The 16,462-nt window shown below is 38.3% G+C and overlaps 1 protein-coding gene across 2 annotated transcripts in view; it reads right to left on the bottom strand.

Moving 5' to 3' along the window:
• The window catches only part of CENPI (centromere protein I), a 79,466-nt gene that overhangs the window by 20,806 nt on the left and 42,198 nt on the right, over nucleotides 1–16,462 (bottom strand). For both annotated transcript variants that reach the window (XM_045050563.1, XM_019824070.2), the window contains exons 12-15: nucleotides 15,371–15,462; nucleotides 13,756–13,873; nucleotides 13,604–13,668; nucleotides 8,621–8,715 (exon numbers count right to left, since the gene is read on the bottom strand). In XM_045050563.1, coding sequence (XP_044906498.1) covers nucleotides 8,621–8,715; nucleotides 13,604–13,668; nucleotides 13,756–13,873; nucleotides 15,371–15,462 — 370 coding nt within the window. The remainder of the gene's footprint in view (nucleotides 1–8,620; nucleotides 8,716–13,603; nucleotides 13,669–13,755; nucleotides 13,874–15,370; nucleotides 15,463–16,462) is intronic.

Below are 16,462 nucleotides of genomic sequence, written 5' to 3'. Positions count from 1 at the left end.
GCCGCCCAACCAACTGAGCCACCCAGGCGCCCCGAGGCACTTTAGATGAAACAATATTCTGTTCAGGACTGCATCCTACTCCCCACACACAGCAACATGTTTACCATCCTTGGCTACCACTCACTAAATAATGGTAGCACCCTCTTCCCATTCACAGTGCCAACCAAAAATGCCCAATGGAGAACCACTGCTGAGAATGGCTTCCTACCCTTCCCTCCTTATGATCTACAACTACAATTTACTCCCTCTTTGACAGTCATGTGGCATATGGTCATATGAGAGGGACATGGCATTATATCCATATTGCCAAACAGAAGGAGTTACTGAGAGCATAAGAGCTATATTATACAATGCCAAGTGGTATTATGACACTTAAGTTATCTACACTTATGTCCATTTGTTTAAGACTTTTAGAAAACTCCTTTTTAACTGCCCTGATGAAATTCATGACACTAGTTTAAAAAGGATCCTAGGGGCCCACGGAAGAGGGTACGAAGGGCGGAGAGGCAGTGCATGCTACACGAACTGCAGGAGGGAGCCAGGGTGGTGGAGGGGCAGCCCGCCCGGCAAGGTGGAATCCCCGAGTCTGGCTTGCAAAAGCGGAGGGACCAGACTGTGTGAGTTCTGACAGCCAGCGGGACTTAACATCTGGAACTGATAAGTCAACAGCTCTGCTCTCAGAGAGCGGGGAGGGTGAGAGGATGCCAGGAGGGAGAGGTGTTGAGCCCTGGAAGACAGAGCTCAGCTCGGTGGGGAACAAAGGTGCTGGACAGCGCCATCTCCCTCTCCCATCCCCCAGCCAAAATCCCAAAGGGAACCAGTTCACAGCACCAAAATTGCTTGCACCACGCAAACACCCAATGCTGTGCTCCTCTGGATCCATCCCTCCAACGGGTCTGCCTGCCTCCCTCCCAGTGCTGCAGGGCACCTCCTGCAGGGGACCACCAGCGGCAAAGCCAGCTAAGCCTGCCCCTCCCACCCCTGTGCACCCTGCGATCCACCACGGCTAATACGCCAGATCCCATCAGAGCAGCACCACAAGCCTGGCAGTGTGCAAGTAGCCCAGACAGGGGCCACACCACTCCACAGTGAGTCCTGCCCCTGGGAGAGGGGAAGATAAGGTACATAGCAGTCTGACTGTGGCCCCATTGGTGGGTTGGGGACAGACACTGGGTCTGACTGCAGCCCCACCCACCAACACAAGTTACTCCAAATAGCACAAGGGAAGTGCCCTGCAGTTCCGTGCCACCCCAGGACTATCCAGAATGACAAAACGGAAGAATTCGCTTCAAAAGAAACTCTAGGAAATAGCGACAGCTAACAAATTGATCAAAAACAATTTAAGCAATATAATGCAACAAGAATTTAGAATACTAGTCATAAAATTAATCACTGGGCTTGAAAAAAGTATAGAGGACAGCAGAGAATCTATTGCTACAGAGATCAAGGGACTAAGAAATTAGTCATGAGGAGCTAAAAAATGCTATAAATGAGGTGCAAAATAAAATGGAGGTGACCACACTTGGATTTACGAGGCAGAGGAGAGAATAGGTGAATTAGAAGATAAAATTATGGACAAAGAGGAAGCTGAGAAAAAGAGAGAGAAAAAAATCCAGGAGTATGAGGAAAGAATTAGAGAACTAAGTGATGCAATCAAACGGAACAATATCCGTATCATAGGAATTCCAGAAGAGGAAGAGATAGAGAAAAGGGCTGAAGGTGTACTTGAACAAATCATAGCTGAGAACTTCCCTGATCTGGGGAAGGAAAAAAGCATTGAAATCCAAGAGGAAAAGAGAACTCCCTTCAGACGTAACTTGAATAGATCTTCTGCACCACATAGTGAAACTGGCAAAATACAAGGATGAAAATTCTGAAAGCAGCTAGGGATAAACACGCTCTAACATATAAAGGGAGACCTATAAGACTAGTGATGGATCTATCTACTGAAACTTGGCAGGCCAGAAAGGAATAACAGGAAATCTTCAATGTGATGAAAAGAAAAAATATGCAGCCGAGAATCCTTTATTCAACAACTCTGTCATTTAGAATAGAAGGAGAGACAAAGGTCTTCCCAAACAAACAAAAACTGAAGGAATTCATCACCACTAAACCAGCCCTACAAGAGATCCTAAGGGGGACCCTGTGAGACAAAGTACCAGAAACATCACTACAAGCATGAAACCTACAGACATCACAATGACTCTAAACCCATATCTTTCTGTAATAACACTGAATGTAAATGGACTAAATGCTCCAACAAAAAGACGTGGGGTATCAGAATGGATAAAAAAAACAAGGCCCATCTATTTGCTGTACTGCAAGAGACTCATTTTAGACCTGAGGACACCTTCAGATTGAAAGTGAGGGGATGGAGAACTATCTATCATGCTTTTGGAAGTCAAAAGAAAGCTGTAATAGCCATACTTATATCAGACAAACTAGACTTTAAATTAAAGGCTGTAACAAGAGATGAAAAAGGGCATTATATAATAATTACAGGGTCTATCCATCAGGAAGAGCTAACAAGTATAAATGTCTATGTGCCAAATACAGGAGCCCCAAAATATATAAAACAATTACTCACAAACATAAGCAACCTTATTGATAAGAATGTGGTAATTGAAGGGGACTTTAACACTCCACTTACAACAATGGATAGATCATCTAGACACAAGATCAATAAAGAAACAAGAGCCCTGAATGATACATTGGATCAGATGTACCTGACACATATATTTAGAACTCTGCATCCCAAAGCAACAGAATATACTTTCTTCTCGAGTGCACATGGAACATTCTCCAAGATAGATCACCTACTGGGGCACAAAACAGCCCTTCATAAGTATAAAAAAATTGAGATCATACCATGCATACCTTCAGACCACAATGCCATGAAGCTTGAAATCAACCACAGGAAAAAGTCTGGAAAACCTCCAAAAGCATGGAGGTTAAAGAACACCCTACTGAAGAATGAATGGGTCAACCAGGTAATTAGACAAGAAATTAAAAAATATATGGAAACAAATGAAAATGAAAAGACAACAATCCAAATGCTTTGGGATGCAGCGAAGGCAGTCCTGAGAGGAAAATACATTGCAATCCAGGCCTATCTCGAGAAACAAGAAAAATCCTAAATACAAAATCTAACAGCACACCTAAAGGAACTGGAAGCAGCACAGCGAAGACATCCCAAACACAGCAGAAGAAGAGAAATAATAAAGATCAGAGCAGAAATAAACAATATAGAACCTAAAAAAACTGTAGAGCAGATCAATGAAACCAAGAGTTGGTTTTTTGAAAAAATAAACAAAATTGATAAACCTCTAGCCAGGCTTCTCAAAAAGAAAAGGGAGATGACCCAAATAGATAAAATCATGAATGAAAATGGAATTATTACAACCAATCCCTCAGAAATACAAGCAATTATCAGGGAATACTATGAAAATTACATGCCAACAAACTGGACAACCTGGAAAAAATGGACAAATGCCTAAGCACCCACACACTTCCAAAACTCAAACAGGAAAAAATAGAAAACTTGAACAGACCCATAACCAGTGAAGAAATTGAATCAGTTATCAAAAATCTCCCAAAAAATAAGAGTCCAGGACCAGATGGCTTCCCAGGGGAGTTTTACCAGACGTTTAAAGCAGAGATAATACCTATCCTTCTCAAGCTATTCCAAGAAATAGAAAGGGAAGGAAAACTTCCAGACTCATTCTATCAAGCCAGCATTACTTTGATTCCCAAGCCAGACAGAGAGCCAGCAAAAAAAGAGAACTACAGGCCAATATCCCTGATGAATATGGATGCAAAAATTCTCAACAAGGTACTAGCAAATCGAATTCAACAGCATATAAAAAGAATTATTCATCATGATCAAGTGGGATTCATTCCTGGGCTGCAGGGCTGGTTCAACATTTACAAATCAATCAATGTGATACATCACATTAATAAAAGAAAAGATAAGAACCATATGATCCTGTCAATCGATGCAGAAAAAGCATTTGACAAAGTTCAGCATCCTTTCTTAATAAAACCTTCGAGAAAGTTGGGGTAGGAGGAACATACTTAAACATCATAAAAGCCATGTATGAAAAGGCCACAACTAATATCATCCTCAATGGGGAAAAACTGAGAGCTTTTTCCCTGAGATCAGGAACAAGACAGGGATGTCCACTATCACTGCTGTTGTTTAACATAGTGTGGGAAGTGCTAGCATCAGCAATCAGACAACAAAAGTAAATCAAAGGCATCAAAATTGGCAAAGATAAAGTTAAGCTTTCACTTTTTGCAGATGACATGATATCATACATGGAAAACCTGATAGACTCCACCAAAAGTCTGCTAGAACTGATACATGAATTCAGCAAAGTCACAGGATACAAAATCAATGTACAGAAATCAGTTGCATTCTTATACACTAATAATGAAACAACAGAAAGACAAATAAAGAAACTGATCCCATTCACAACTGCACCAAGAAGCATAAAATACCTAGGAATAAACCTAACCAAGGATGCAAAAGATCTGTATGCTGAAAACTATAGAAAGCTTATGAAGGAAATTGAAGAAGATATAAAGAAATGGAAAAACATTCCGTGCTCATGGATTGGAAGAATATTGTTAAAATGTCAATACCACCCAAAGCAATCTACACATCAATGCAATCCCAATCAAACTTGCACCAGCATTCTTCTTGAAGCTAGAACAAGCAATCCTGAAATTTGTGTGGAACCACAAAAGACCCCGAATAGCCAAAGCAATTTTGAAGAAGACCAAAGCAGGAGGCATCACAATCCCAGACTTTAGCCTCTACTACAAAGCTGTCATCATCAAGACAGCATGGTATTGGCACAAAAGCAGACACATAGACCAATGGAATAGAATAGAAACCCCAGAATTAGACCCACAAAAGGATGGCCAACTAATCTTTGACAAAGCAGCAAAGAATATCCAGTGGAAAAAAAGACAGTCTCTTTAACAAATGGTGCTGGGAGAACTGGACAGCAACATGCAGAAGGAGGAAACTAGACCAATTTCTTGCACCATTCACAAAAATAAACTCAAAATGGATAAAGGACCTGAATGTGAGACAGGAAACCATCAATACCCTAGAGGAGAAAGCAGGAAAAGACCTCTCTGACCTCAGCTGCAGCAATTTCTTACTTGATACATCTCCAAAGGCAAGGGAATTAAAAGCAAAAATGAACTATTGGGACCTCATGAAGATAAAAAGCTTCTGCACAGCAAAGGAAATAAGCAACAAAACTAAAAGGCAACCGACAGAATGGGAAAAGGTATTTGCAAATGACATATCAGACAAAGGGCTAGTATCCAAAATCTATAAAGAGCTCACCAAACTCCACACCCAAAAAACAAATAATCCAGTGAAGAAATGGGCAGAAAACATGAGTAGACACTTCTCTAAAGAAGACATCCAGATGGCCAACAGGCACATGAAAGGATGCTCAATGTTGCTCCTCATCAGGGAAATACAAATCAAAAGCACACTCAGATACCACCTCACGTCAGTCAGAGTGGCTAAAATGAACAGATCAGAAGACTATAAATGCTGGCGAGGATGTGGAGAAACGGGAACCCTCTTGCACTGTTGGTGGGAATGAAAACTGGTGCAGCCACTTTGGAAAACAGTGTGGTGGTTCCTCAAACGATTAAAAATAGATCTACCCTATGACCCAGCAATAGCACTGCCAGGGATTTACCCAAGGGATACAGGAGTGCTGATGCATAGGGGCACTTGTACCCCAATGCTTATAGCAGCACTTTCAATAATGGCCAAATTATGGAAAGAGCCTAAGTGTCCATCAACTGATGAATGGATAAAGAAATTGTGGTTTACATACACAATGGAATACTACTTGGCAATGAGAAAGAATGAAAGATGGCCTTTTGTAGCAACGTGGATGGAATTGGAGAGTTTAGGCTAAGTGAAATAAGTCATACAGAGAAAGACAGGTACCATATGTTTTCACTCTTATGTGGATCCTGAGAAACTCAACAGAAAACCATGGGGGAGGGGAAGGAAAAAAAAAAAAAGGTTAGAGAGGGAGGGAGCCAAACCATAAGAGACTCTTAAAAACTGAGAACAAACTAAGGGTTGATGGGTGGTGGGAGGGAAGGGAGGGTGGGTGATGGGCATTGAGGAGGGCACCTGTTGGGATGAGCACTGGGTGTTGTATGGAAACCAATTTGACAATAAATTTCATATTTAAAAATAAATAGATAAATAAAAGAATCACCTTTTAACAACAACAAAAGAAAGGATCCTAGGGGAGTGCCTGGGTGGCTTGGTCAGTTGAGCATCAGACTCCTGGTTTTGTCTCAGGTCCATGATCTCATTGTCTTTGGGATGAAGCCCCACATTGGACTCTGCCTTCCCACTCTCTCTGTCCCTCCCCCGCACTCACGAACTCACTCTCTCTCAAAATATAAATAAATAAACATCTTTAAAAAAACAAAAAGAGGTTCTTTGTTTGGAATTTAGTATTTTTGAAAGAAAATATAGAAATGGAAGGCTCCTCTATCGGGTTACCTGAAGATTTACACTGCAAATTGGCGAAAGATTATAAATGCAAACACAGTGTCTTTAATAGAACTGAGATGTTTGAAGAGGTTAAACATTTAATTTCCTTATGATCGTGGTTCTCAAACTTTAGCTAGCATCAAAATTATCAAGGTTTTTGTTAAAACATAGATTACTAGGCCCTACATCCAGAGCATATTTCAGTTGTTCTAGGATAGATTCTGAGACTTTGCATCTCTAAAAAGTTTCCAGCGATGCTGATGCTACTGGTCCCCAGACATCACTTTGAGGAGCACAGCCTTACAAGAAACTTTCACTACCCATAATATTCTATTTCTTTCTAAAAGTTACCAGACATATGTGATATATGGACACACTACAACAATGAATATGAATAACTGAAAACAATTTCCAGGCAACTCCCAAGCTTTTATTCACCATGTTCCTCTCAAAGGAGGAGATCACTATAGGTATAAGAACACATAGGAAAATAGGAGCTAATCTAACCAAGCTAACCACTAACCACGTGCAACTGAAGCTAAGAGATCCCTATACTTAAATAAACTGTGACTGATAATGTAAGGAATTTGAATGCTAATTAGATATTTGAAGATATTAACTAATTTTATAAGTCAAAGAAAGACAAATACCATATGATGTCACTTAGATGTGGAAAAACAAAACAAACAAACAAAGAAACAAAAAACAAACAAACAGAAAAAGCCTCATAGAGAACTGATGACTGCCAGAAGAGATGGAGGTCAGGGGGATGGGCAAAACAGGTGAAGGGGATTAATAGGTACAAACTTTCTATTATAAAATAAGTCATGGGGATGAAAAGATAGCAAAGGGAATATAGTCAATAATATAGCAATAACTTTGTAGGGTGACAGATGGTAACTACACTTATCTTTTAAGTTTATTTATTTATTTTGGGAGAGAAAGACAGCATAAGCAGGGGAGGGGCAGAGAGAGAGGGAAAGACAGAGAATCCCAAGCAGGCTTCGCACCGTCAGCACAGAACCTGATTCAGAAGCTCAAACTCACAAACCATGAGATCATGACCTGAGCCGAAATCAAGAGTTGGATGCTTAACCAACTGAGCTCCCCAGGCGCCCCATAACTACACTTATTGTAGTGAGTACTGTATAATATATAGAATTGTCAAATCACTATGTTATACACCTGAAACTAATATAATGTTGTGTGTCAATTATACTTCAATTAAAATTTTTTAAATGATGATAAAATAAAGCTATTAATTTTTTGGTGTTATACTGCTATCATTTTTCAACAGTTGAAATGATGTGTGGGTTTTGCTTTTTCCTTAAAAAAAAAAAAACCTAGAACAAAAGAAAATGAGGAGTGTTATAAATTAGAAAAAAAAAATTAATCATGACCTGATAACTGTTAAAGCTGGATGATGCATACATAAGGATAACACTGTACTATTTTCTGCCCTTTTGAATATGTTTGCAATTTTCTATAAGAGTGCTTTTAAAATTAATGTTAAAAAATAATGTGGCTGATAATATAGGAGAAGCCAAAGATTTTATGTAGAAAGAGTAAAAAAGGGCACATTTAACAATAATCAACATAATGGAAAGCTGGGGTTCTTTTTTTTATTTCAAAGTGAAAAGAAATTAATGTACGTAACCAAAATACATCAGAGAAACCAAAACCAAAACTGTACAGAAAAATTACAGATTTTCCTAACCATCATCAGAACTGACTTTACATGTAAGTAAGAACATATTTTATAAAGTGAGCTAAACTGAATGGAAGCCAAAGATGCAAGTTTTAACATCAGCTCTCCAATGTTTTGCTATAGTAACTCTTGTAAGTCACTTAGAGGATTAGGGGTTGCTTTCTGATTTATACAATTGAACTTGAAGAATTTAGCCTCCCTCACAGGATTACAGGGAAGAAAAGCGAAAAGAAACAAAAACATTTTTGTTAAGAAAGCTATGACTATGTATTTACAATAAGGTCTCGTGCCATACTATTAAACTCTATCTGCAAACATTTTAATGCAGATCATCTCTTGTGGAGTGTTGTAAGAGAACTCACAGAGGACTGTCCATCACAGGTTTCATGTGGATGTCCGTAGAAAGCCACAACAGCCAATTCTGCAATAGTTCTTTCAAACTCTGGAGAACACTACACTGAGGAATCAAAACAAAAAAAAAATCATTCATAAAACCATTCAGACACACTACAGTGTTGAGAACAAATTAAAACCAGAGGCTTGGCGGTGGAGATGACTGCATCTAATTCAGAACCTAATAGCTGCTGCTCCAGCCTGATCAGTCTCCAAGAGACAGATGAATGCCAAGTACAAGTTTATATTGCCATTTTCTCTACAAGACTGCCCCCAGCTTATCAGCCCAGGAACAGACTCTTGTTTCTCTAAATTACATTCATTTATAACATATATTACATCTTCAAATAAAGTATCACCCACCCCTTGCTGTCTCCCCTTAGATATCCTTTAAAGTTGCTATAGAAATGAGTTTCCCATCCATTTCACCTTGTGTCACAACTACAATTTACTCCCTTTTTGACAATCATAAACTTTATCTTACCTTCTGTAACTGTGGAAAACAAACAATTCTAGTCATTCTCAGGCTTTGCCTTGATTTCTCAGGGTCTCATTTACATACAAATACAGTCTTTAAATTTTTTTTTTTCAACGTTTATTTATTTTTGGGACAGAGAGACACAGAGCATGAACGGGGGAGGGGCAGAGAGAGAGGGAGACACAGAATCAGAAACAGGCTCCAGGCTCTGAGCCATCAGCCCAGAGCCTGACGCGGGGCTCGAACTCACGGACCGCGAGATCGTGACCTGGCTGAAGTCGGACGCTTAACCGACTGCGCCACCCAGGCGCCCCATACATACAAATACAGTCTTGACAGAAGTGTGCCCAGAGCATTAATGAGGATAAATCATAGTATCTATAAATTTGAAAGCTATCCATATCATCCCCAAACCTAATACAGGAAACCTTTATTACATATCCTTAACAACAGGGGGAGAGCATTCGCACATATCCTTAACAAATAATGGCCTAGATACTATTTGAATATCTCCAGAGATAGGATGCTCACTTCACAGAACAGTTCAATTAATACTTTTTAAAGAAACTGACACCTTGCATTCAGGTTATAAATATGTTCAAGTTTAAAGTGACCTTGGAATCACCTAATTTCAATTTTGGTGTCAACCAAGGATTTAAACATCTGAGAAGGTAGTAAATATTACCATGTCATATTCAGAAAACTAAATCCTTTCATTCCCCACTCACTTATTCTAATCCACGCAGTCCCCACATTAAAGTCATGAGATTTTTATGTTTATGAGAGGAACATGGGTTAAAAAAAAAAAAAGGTTGAGAAGCACAGCTCTACCCTATATACGAACCTTCTCTACATAAATATCCCCAGTAGATACACCCACTAAGCCTATGCTTGACCCATTCTAACACCAGGAAATATACTACCTCTTAAAGTCCTTTATTCCATTTTGAGTTTCCTCTACCTATAATGAGATACTGCCGTGAGGTGCCTGGGTGGCTCAGTAGGTTAAGCAACCAACTCTGGATTTCGGCTGAGGTCATGATCCCAGGGTCATAGGATCGAGTCCCACATTGTGCTCCGTGCCGAGTATGGAGATCTCGCTTAAGATTCTCTCTCTCCCTCTGTCCCCCACCCCACTCTGGCATGCACACACATTCTCTCTAAAAGAAAAAAGTTTATTAAAAAAAGATACTGCCCTATATCTAATACTGCCTTCTGAAGTCACATAGAGATCTGCTCTTTCCATGGGACAATCTATCAATTATTTGAAAAGAACCACAAAATATTCATCTTTTTTCCTCCAGGCACAATATTCCTGGTTCCTTTACTATCCCAAGCTAGAAATCTCAAAGTCATCTTGTGTCCTTCATGCTTCATTTCATCACCAAATCCTATCATTTTTTCTTTTCAAAATGCCCAACTTTTCCATTCCTTCCAATCCCCCTGTAACTACCTAGCCCAGGCCTTCACATCTCTAAGATTACTTTATCCTCCTAGTCAGTCTTCTTTTTCTAGTCTCATCTCCCAAACCCCCATTCTTTCTCTATGGCTACCAGACCTTTGTTACTTAAGTACTCTACCCATTATATCCATCTTCCTCAAAGAACCGCGTATGGCAAAGGAATAGCAGTACATAACAAGGTCTTAAAAATGTTCAAACTCTTTCCTTTTACCCAGTAACTTCACTCCTGGAAATTGATACCAAGAGAAGAAATCTGTATTATGAAGATGAGCAATATAGTTATCTATACCTACAAAGAAACAAATTAGAGATAATAACAGAAAAAGGATTAAATACATTTTTGTGAACTATGACTAGGTATTGACTATATTTGACTAATTCCGGATTGATTTTTTTGAGAGAGAGAGAGAGAGGGAGAGAGCACGTGCAAGTTGGGGAGGAGGAGAGGGAGAGAAGACATCTCAAGCAGGCTCCATGCCCAGTGTGGAGCTTGATCCCACGACCATGAGATCATGACCTGAGCTGAAATCAAGAGTTGAACACTTAACTGACTGAGCCATCCAGGCTCCCCTGTATTCTGATTTTTAAATTTATGTCCACTGTTTTTGTAATTATATAGGAGATATAAATCAATGTGGACAAAAATTAGAAAATTAACATGTCAAAATGAAAAAAGCATAGTTACAGTGGATTTGTGGGATTTTCTCAACCAAAATTCTTCAAGAAAAAAGTTGTTTACTGATAGGCACAACTAGCTAAGCACAAACAAAAGCACTGAAGATGTGAAACTATTAGAGTTTTAAACATTATTTATTATGTTAAGCTGGGTAATCAAGCTATACAATAGCTAAGGTGATAATAAGTCATTAAAAGCCTCATAAACTCTACTTTGTTTTCTCTTTTGCCTTTTAAAAGCCTCAAAAACTGGAGCACGTGGGTGGCTCAGTCAGTTAAGTGTCCAACTTCCGCTCAGGTCATGATCTCACAGTTCGTGAGTTTGAGCCCTGCATTGGGCTCTGTGCTATCAGCACAGCTATCAGCCTGGAGCCTGCTTCAGATTCTGTGTCTCCCTCTATCTCTGCCCCTCCATCCCTCTCTCTTTCTTTCTCTCTCAAAAATAAATAAACATTAAATAAATAAAATAAAAGCCTCATAAACTAACTGAATTTTTAGCTAATTCTACCACAGGTCACATTGCTGTTATCCTTAGCCACTTTCCCAGAATGAAAACCCTTTGATCACTTATCCTTTCTTGTACCCTATACTTCTCTGTGCTTCTTTCCCTCTTTCATTGATCTCAACCTTTCCAAATCTTTCAATTACAGTTTCCACAACTTCTATTCCATGATAATCTAAACCTATACCTTCATATTCTTCGAAGTATGCTTTCCGTCTTCTTATTCTAGTCATATCCTGGCTCTCCCTCCCCACTCGAGGACACTTTTCTCTGAATACATTTCCATATCTCCCTTCAACACCTGGAGGTAAGCAATGCCCTAGCTTCCTTGCTAACATGAGAAAAGAATGTAAGCCCATTCTTTGAGAAGGTAAATATAAAATCAGAAATGAATCTCCCTTTAAAAGGAAAGAAATCTGGTTCTGCCCCCATGATTCCACTGAAACTCCTCACAAAGGTAGCACCAAACTTCTGTATTATCAATTCCAAAAGAAACTTTCTTTGGTCCTTATCTTTCTGGATCTTCCTGGGATATATGGCAACATTCTTCCTTCACTACTTCTTGATATCCTGTATTCCTTTTGTTTCCTTGGCACTACTGTTCTTCTGGCTCTTTTCATAGCTCTTGAGAAGGTTCCTTCATAGACTCTCCTTTTCAGGTAAGTGTTGAGTATTCCCCTGAGTTCTGTCCTTGGCCCACCATCTGTTTCCTTTCCTCTAACCCTTTCTCTCCCCAGCCTCCCACTCTCAAATATAAATATATGTATGTGTGTATAAATGCATATATACTTACTAAGTTGGACCATATGAAATTAACACTGATCAAATACTTCTGACCTACAAAATGGCAATTTTGTATGGTTCAACCTAATATTTATAGATAAATAACTCCCTAGAATTATGGAATAAGAGAAGAGATAAAGAATGACCCAATTACAAGATAGGAAGAAAATCACAAAAAGCTGCAAAATGAAGTTCCTGAAGATGTATTGGCTGGGGAGAAGTGGTAGGTATTGTCATGTGAATGATGACATTGGTCAGGTAGTAAGTACAAATAATATAAATTAACCTCAAATCCAAGTTAATGTGACAGGTAGTTAATAAAGTACCATTTGATTATGACAAATACTAAGCAGGACAATACATTTTTACTGTAAATGTGGCCAACAGTAAGTGACTTAAGGTGAAAACAATGTTGCAAAAGAAATACTCTTTATATTGTCACTCTTCTGAAATAGGAATAACCATTGTATACAAAAGTGGCTCTCAGACTCAGTTGGGTAGAATTCTTGGAACTCAGTGGTCTTTTTGGAGAACACACCAAAATAGTAACACATTTTAATTTTATATAAGGTTGGAACAATTTTATTAGCAGAAAATAAGAATGTTATAAATATACAGTATGAATGTCACAGGGGATTTTGTTTTGGCCATTACTGTATTCCCAGTGTCAAGAAGAGCATCTAGCACATGGTGGGTGTTCAATAAATATTTGTAAAATGAGTAAGGGTATCTATAAAAATATCAACCACAACAATCAAACTAAGTATGGTTAAGTATTTCCCAGTTTGTTTTTATTAATACTAATTTGCCACCTGTTCATTTACTTTGTCACCTGCTACAAGTGGAAGCAGTTCAGGAAAACTGTATGCAACAAAACCTTTACAAAAGAAAATTCTATGCATTAACTTTGACTTGAGTGATGTAGCATCTCAAATCCAGATCCAAGGGAATCCTGGTAGAAAACCACTGCTTTAATGTGGGTTTAGAATCATGTACCACTGACCATAAAACCATACTTCCTATTTAATCTAAGCAATACAGTATTTTCTTACCTTGAAATAAATGGTTGATATAAAGAATAGCTGTGCTAGATGGTCAAAAAGAAGTGGTTTCACCTCTAGGAATTGAAGAAAAAAGATTATTCAAGATTCCTTTAATTAATATTACAATGAATTAAAGGACTCCAAATTTTCATGATACATACCAGAGAAGCTACTAAAAGGAATCCAGCTCACAAGCTGAAGGAACTGTGATCGACAACAGAGGCCATCCCAGAGAGGAAGGCTCTTATACAGGAATGTTTCACAGGAATAGAACCCCTCCTACAACACAAGTCCATAGTAATAACTCATATAAACCTCTTCAGTCCATAATTACTCTCTAAACAACCAGTTTATTCTGTGCTATAGTTCTTTTAGACCAAATTTTTTTGTCATCAATATAATAAAAGCCTTGGGTTAAGTGCCAGAGTTCCTCATAAAAAGGACCAGATGATTAATATTTGGATACATTACCATCTTCACCAACATAGTTTTCAAATACCATAAAACATCAACTAGAAAGAAGGTAAAAAGACAAGTTATGTAATGTTTTTAAAGATAAATGAAATTGTACTACTCTGGAGTATATGCAGTCACTTGCACAGTCAATAAGATGTACACAATGTTATAACAGGGCTGTAATTTCTTTAGAGGCCATAGACCAAATTCAAACTCTGGGCAGCTCCATCAGGAGGAATACTGAATGTGTATGTTGCTTATATTCCCACCAAAGAGAGGATCCAGTGCTTTCCTTTTTTTTTCTTGTGTTGCCCTGAGCCTTAAATAATGGCATGCACCAGGACTCCATCTTAGACCTCCTTCTCATGACATGAGTTCTCTAGACAATATCATCTATAACATAGCTAAAACCACCACCTATATAATGAGGAGTCCTGTAGTTTAAATCTCATTCCTCAGCACTAGACTCATTATCTAACTGCCTACTGGGTATGACCTTTTAGATATACAACAGGCATCTTTTAAGTCAAAATTCTTTCCTTCCAAGCCTGCCTGTTCCTTCTACATTTCCCTTTCTCACTGAATGCCATCATCATCCTCCCAAGCAGGAAACCTAAAAGTCAACCTAAATTCATCCCTTTACCCTCACCACCATAAAAATCACATCCAACTTCCAATTCAATGGCCTCACACCAAATCCTTAAGATTTATTCAACACATTTATTGGGCATCTTTTTTGTACCACATACCAAGATGAGCAATTGTACGGGAAGAAAATTTAGACATAGTTCCCCCTGACCAGGAGCTTATGTGTGAAAACAGAGATGCTGCAAGAGACAGGATACAAGTAAACACAGTGAACTAAGAGCACATAAAACAAACATCTAAACCAGACTAGGGCAATGAGTATAGGCTTCTTGATGGTGCTGAGTGGCAGCTTAAAGTACAGCTAGGTTACTTACGTAGGCCAAATAATTAATTGGCTAGTAGATTAAAAAATATTTATTGATTATGAGAACACAGTAACCCTATGAGATCTTACCAATGAATTCAATTGAATGCATTCAGTTATATCTTCAGTTTATTCTCTTAAATTACAGCCCTTTCTCTCTTATTCGCATGATTTAACAAATTCTTTCTTCAAATCCAACAGTACAGAGATAAACATCAATTCAATTCAACTCTATTTATAACGAGTTTTGAAATGAGTAAATACGGTTTACAAATGATGCCGAGCACTAAAGAAAAGGTATTCAATGGATATCTAAATAAATTTTAGAAAGAAGTGGTGGCATGAATATGAAGCAAGTAGAATCTTACTTGTAAGAAGTACTCTGCCCTGATGATAGTGTCCAGTAAGTTGGCAAATTCTTTTCCATGTTCATAATTATTCACCTTATACCAAATACACTCTGGAGCAGAAATATTAAACATAAGCAACTGGTTGCATGACAATAAAAACTATACAAAACATAATTACCATTACTCTAAAATGACAAATGATAAATATAAACAAGTAATCAGTCTTATACATCCTTATACATCCTAGCCAACCTGCACTGCAGACTGTAACAGTTATGAGGAGTGAGATCGATGTTCCTCAAGAACTTCATGACATAGGGAAATCTTACAGTGAAAAAATAAACTAGTAAAATTAACATACAATAAATGTGATTAGCTTAAGTCACATAGTAGTCCAAGAGAGTATAAATGTGTGAATTAAAAGTTTGAGTATAACCCAAATTTCAACTAGGGTGAGATGGGGATAATCTCAGAGTGGTAGGACTTTAGTAAGTGGTAATCTAATAAAATATCACATCTTATCTAAAGAAAAACTGAGCAGGAGAAGGAGAGTTAGCCTGGAACTAACTGAAACCAATTTTGAACACTAGAAAAAAGTCAGGAGTTGCTTACCCAGGAAAGAAATGATCTGGCCAACAGAAATACGATCTCTAAAGAAACTGATCCACTTGGAAAAATTAAATTCTCAGGTCTTACTAGGGCCTGGATGAAAAACTCCCTTACTGCTCTTTCCTTCAATTCTGTAATTAAGAACTCTTCCGATGACTAATTTGGCTCCCATCTACACTGACAGCAGAGATGAGATATTGTTGGCAGAAATATGTAACATGAACATGTTACCAAAAATAATTCTTTTTTTAATTTTTTTAATTTACATCCAAGTTATTTAGCATATACTGCATTAATGGTTTCAGGAGTAGATTCCTTAATGCCCCTTACCCATTAAGCCTATCGCCCCTCCCACAACCCCTCCAGCAACCCTGTTTACTCTCCATATTTAAGAGTCTCTTCTGTTTTGTCCCCCTCCCTGTTTTTATATTATTTTTGCTTCCCTTATGCTCATCTGTTTTATATCTTAAAGTCCTCATATGAGTGAAGTCATATGATATT

Source organism: Felis catus, chromosome X (genome assembly GCF_018350175.1).
Source record: "Felis catus isolate Fca126 chromosome X, F.catus_Fca126_mat1.0, whole genome shotgun sequence".
Taxonomy (NCBI): domain Eukaryota; kingdom Metazoa; phylum Chordata; class Mammalia; order Carnivora; family Felidae; genus Felis; species Felis catus.
Note: the sequence above shows the minus strand (reverse complement) of the source record. Positions and strands in the feature narration are given on the sequence as shown.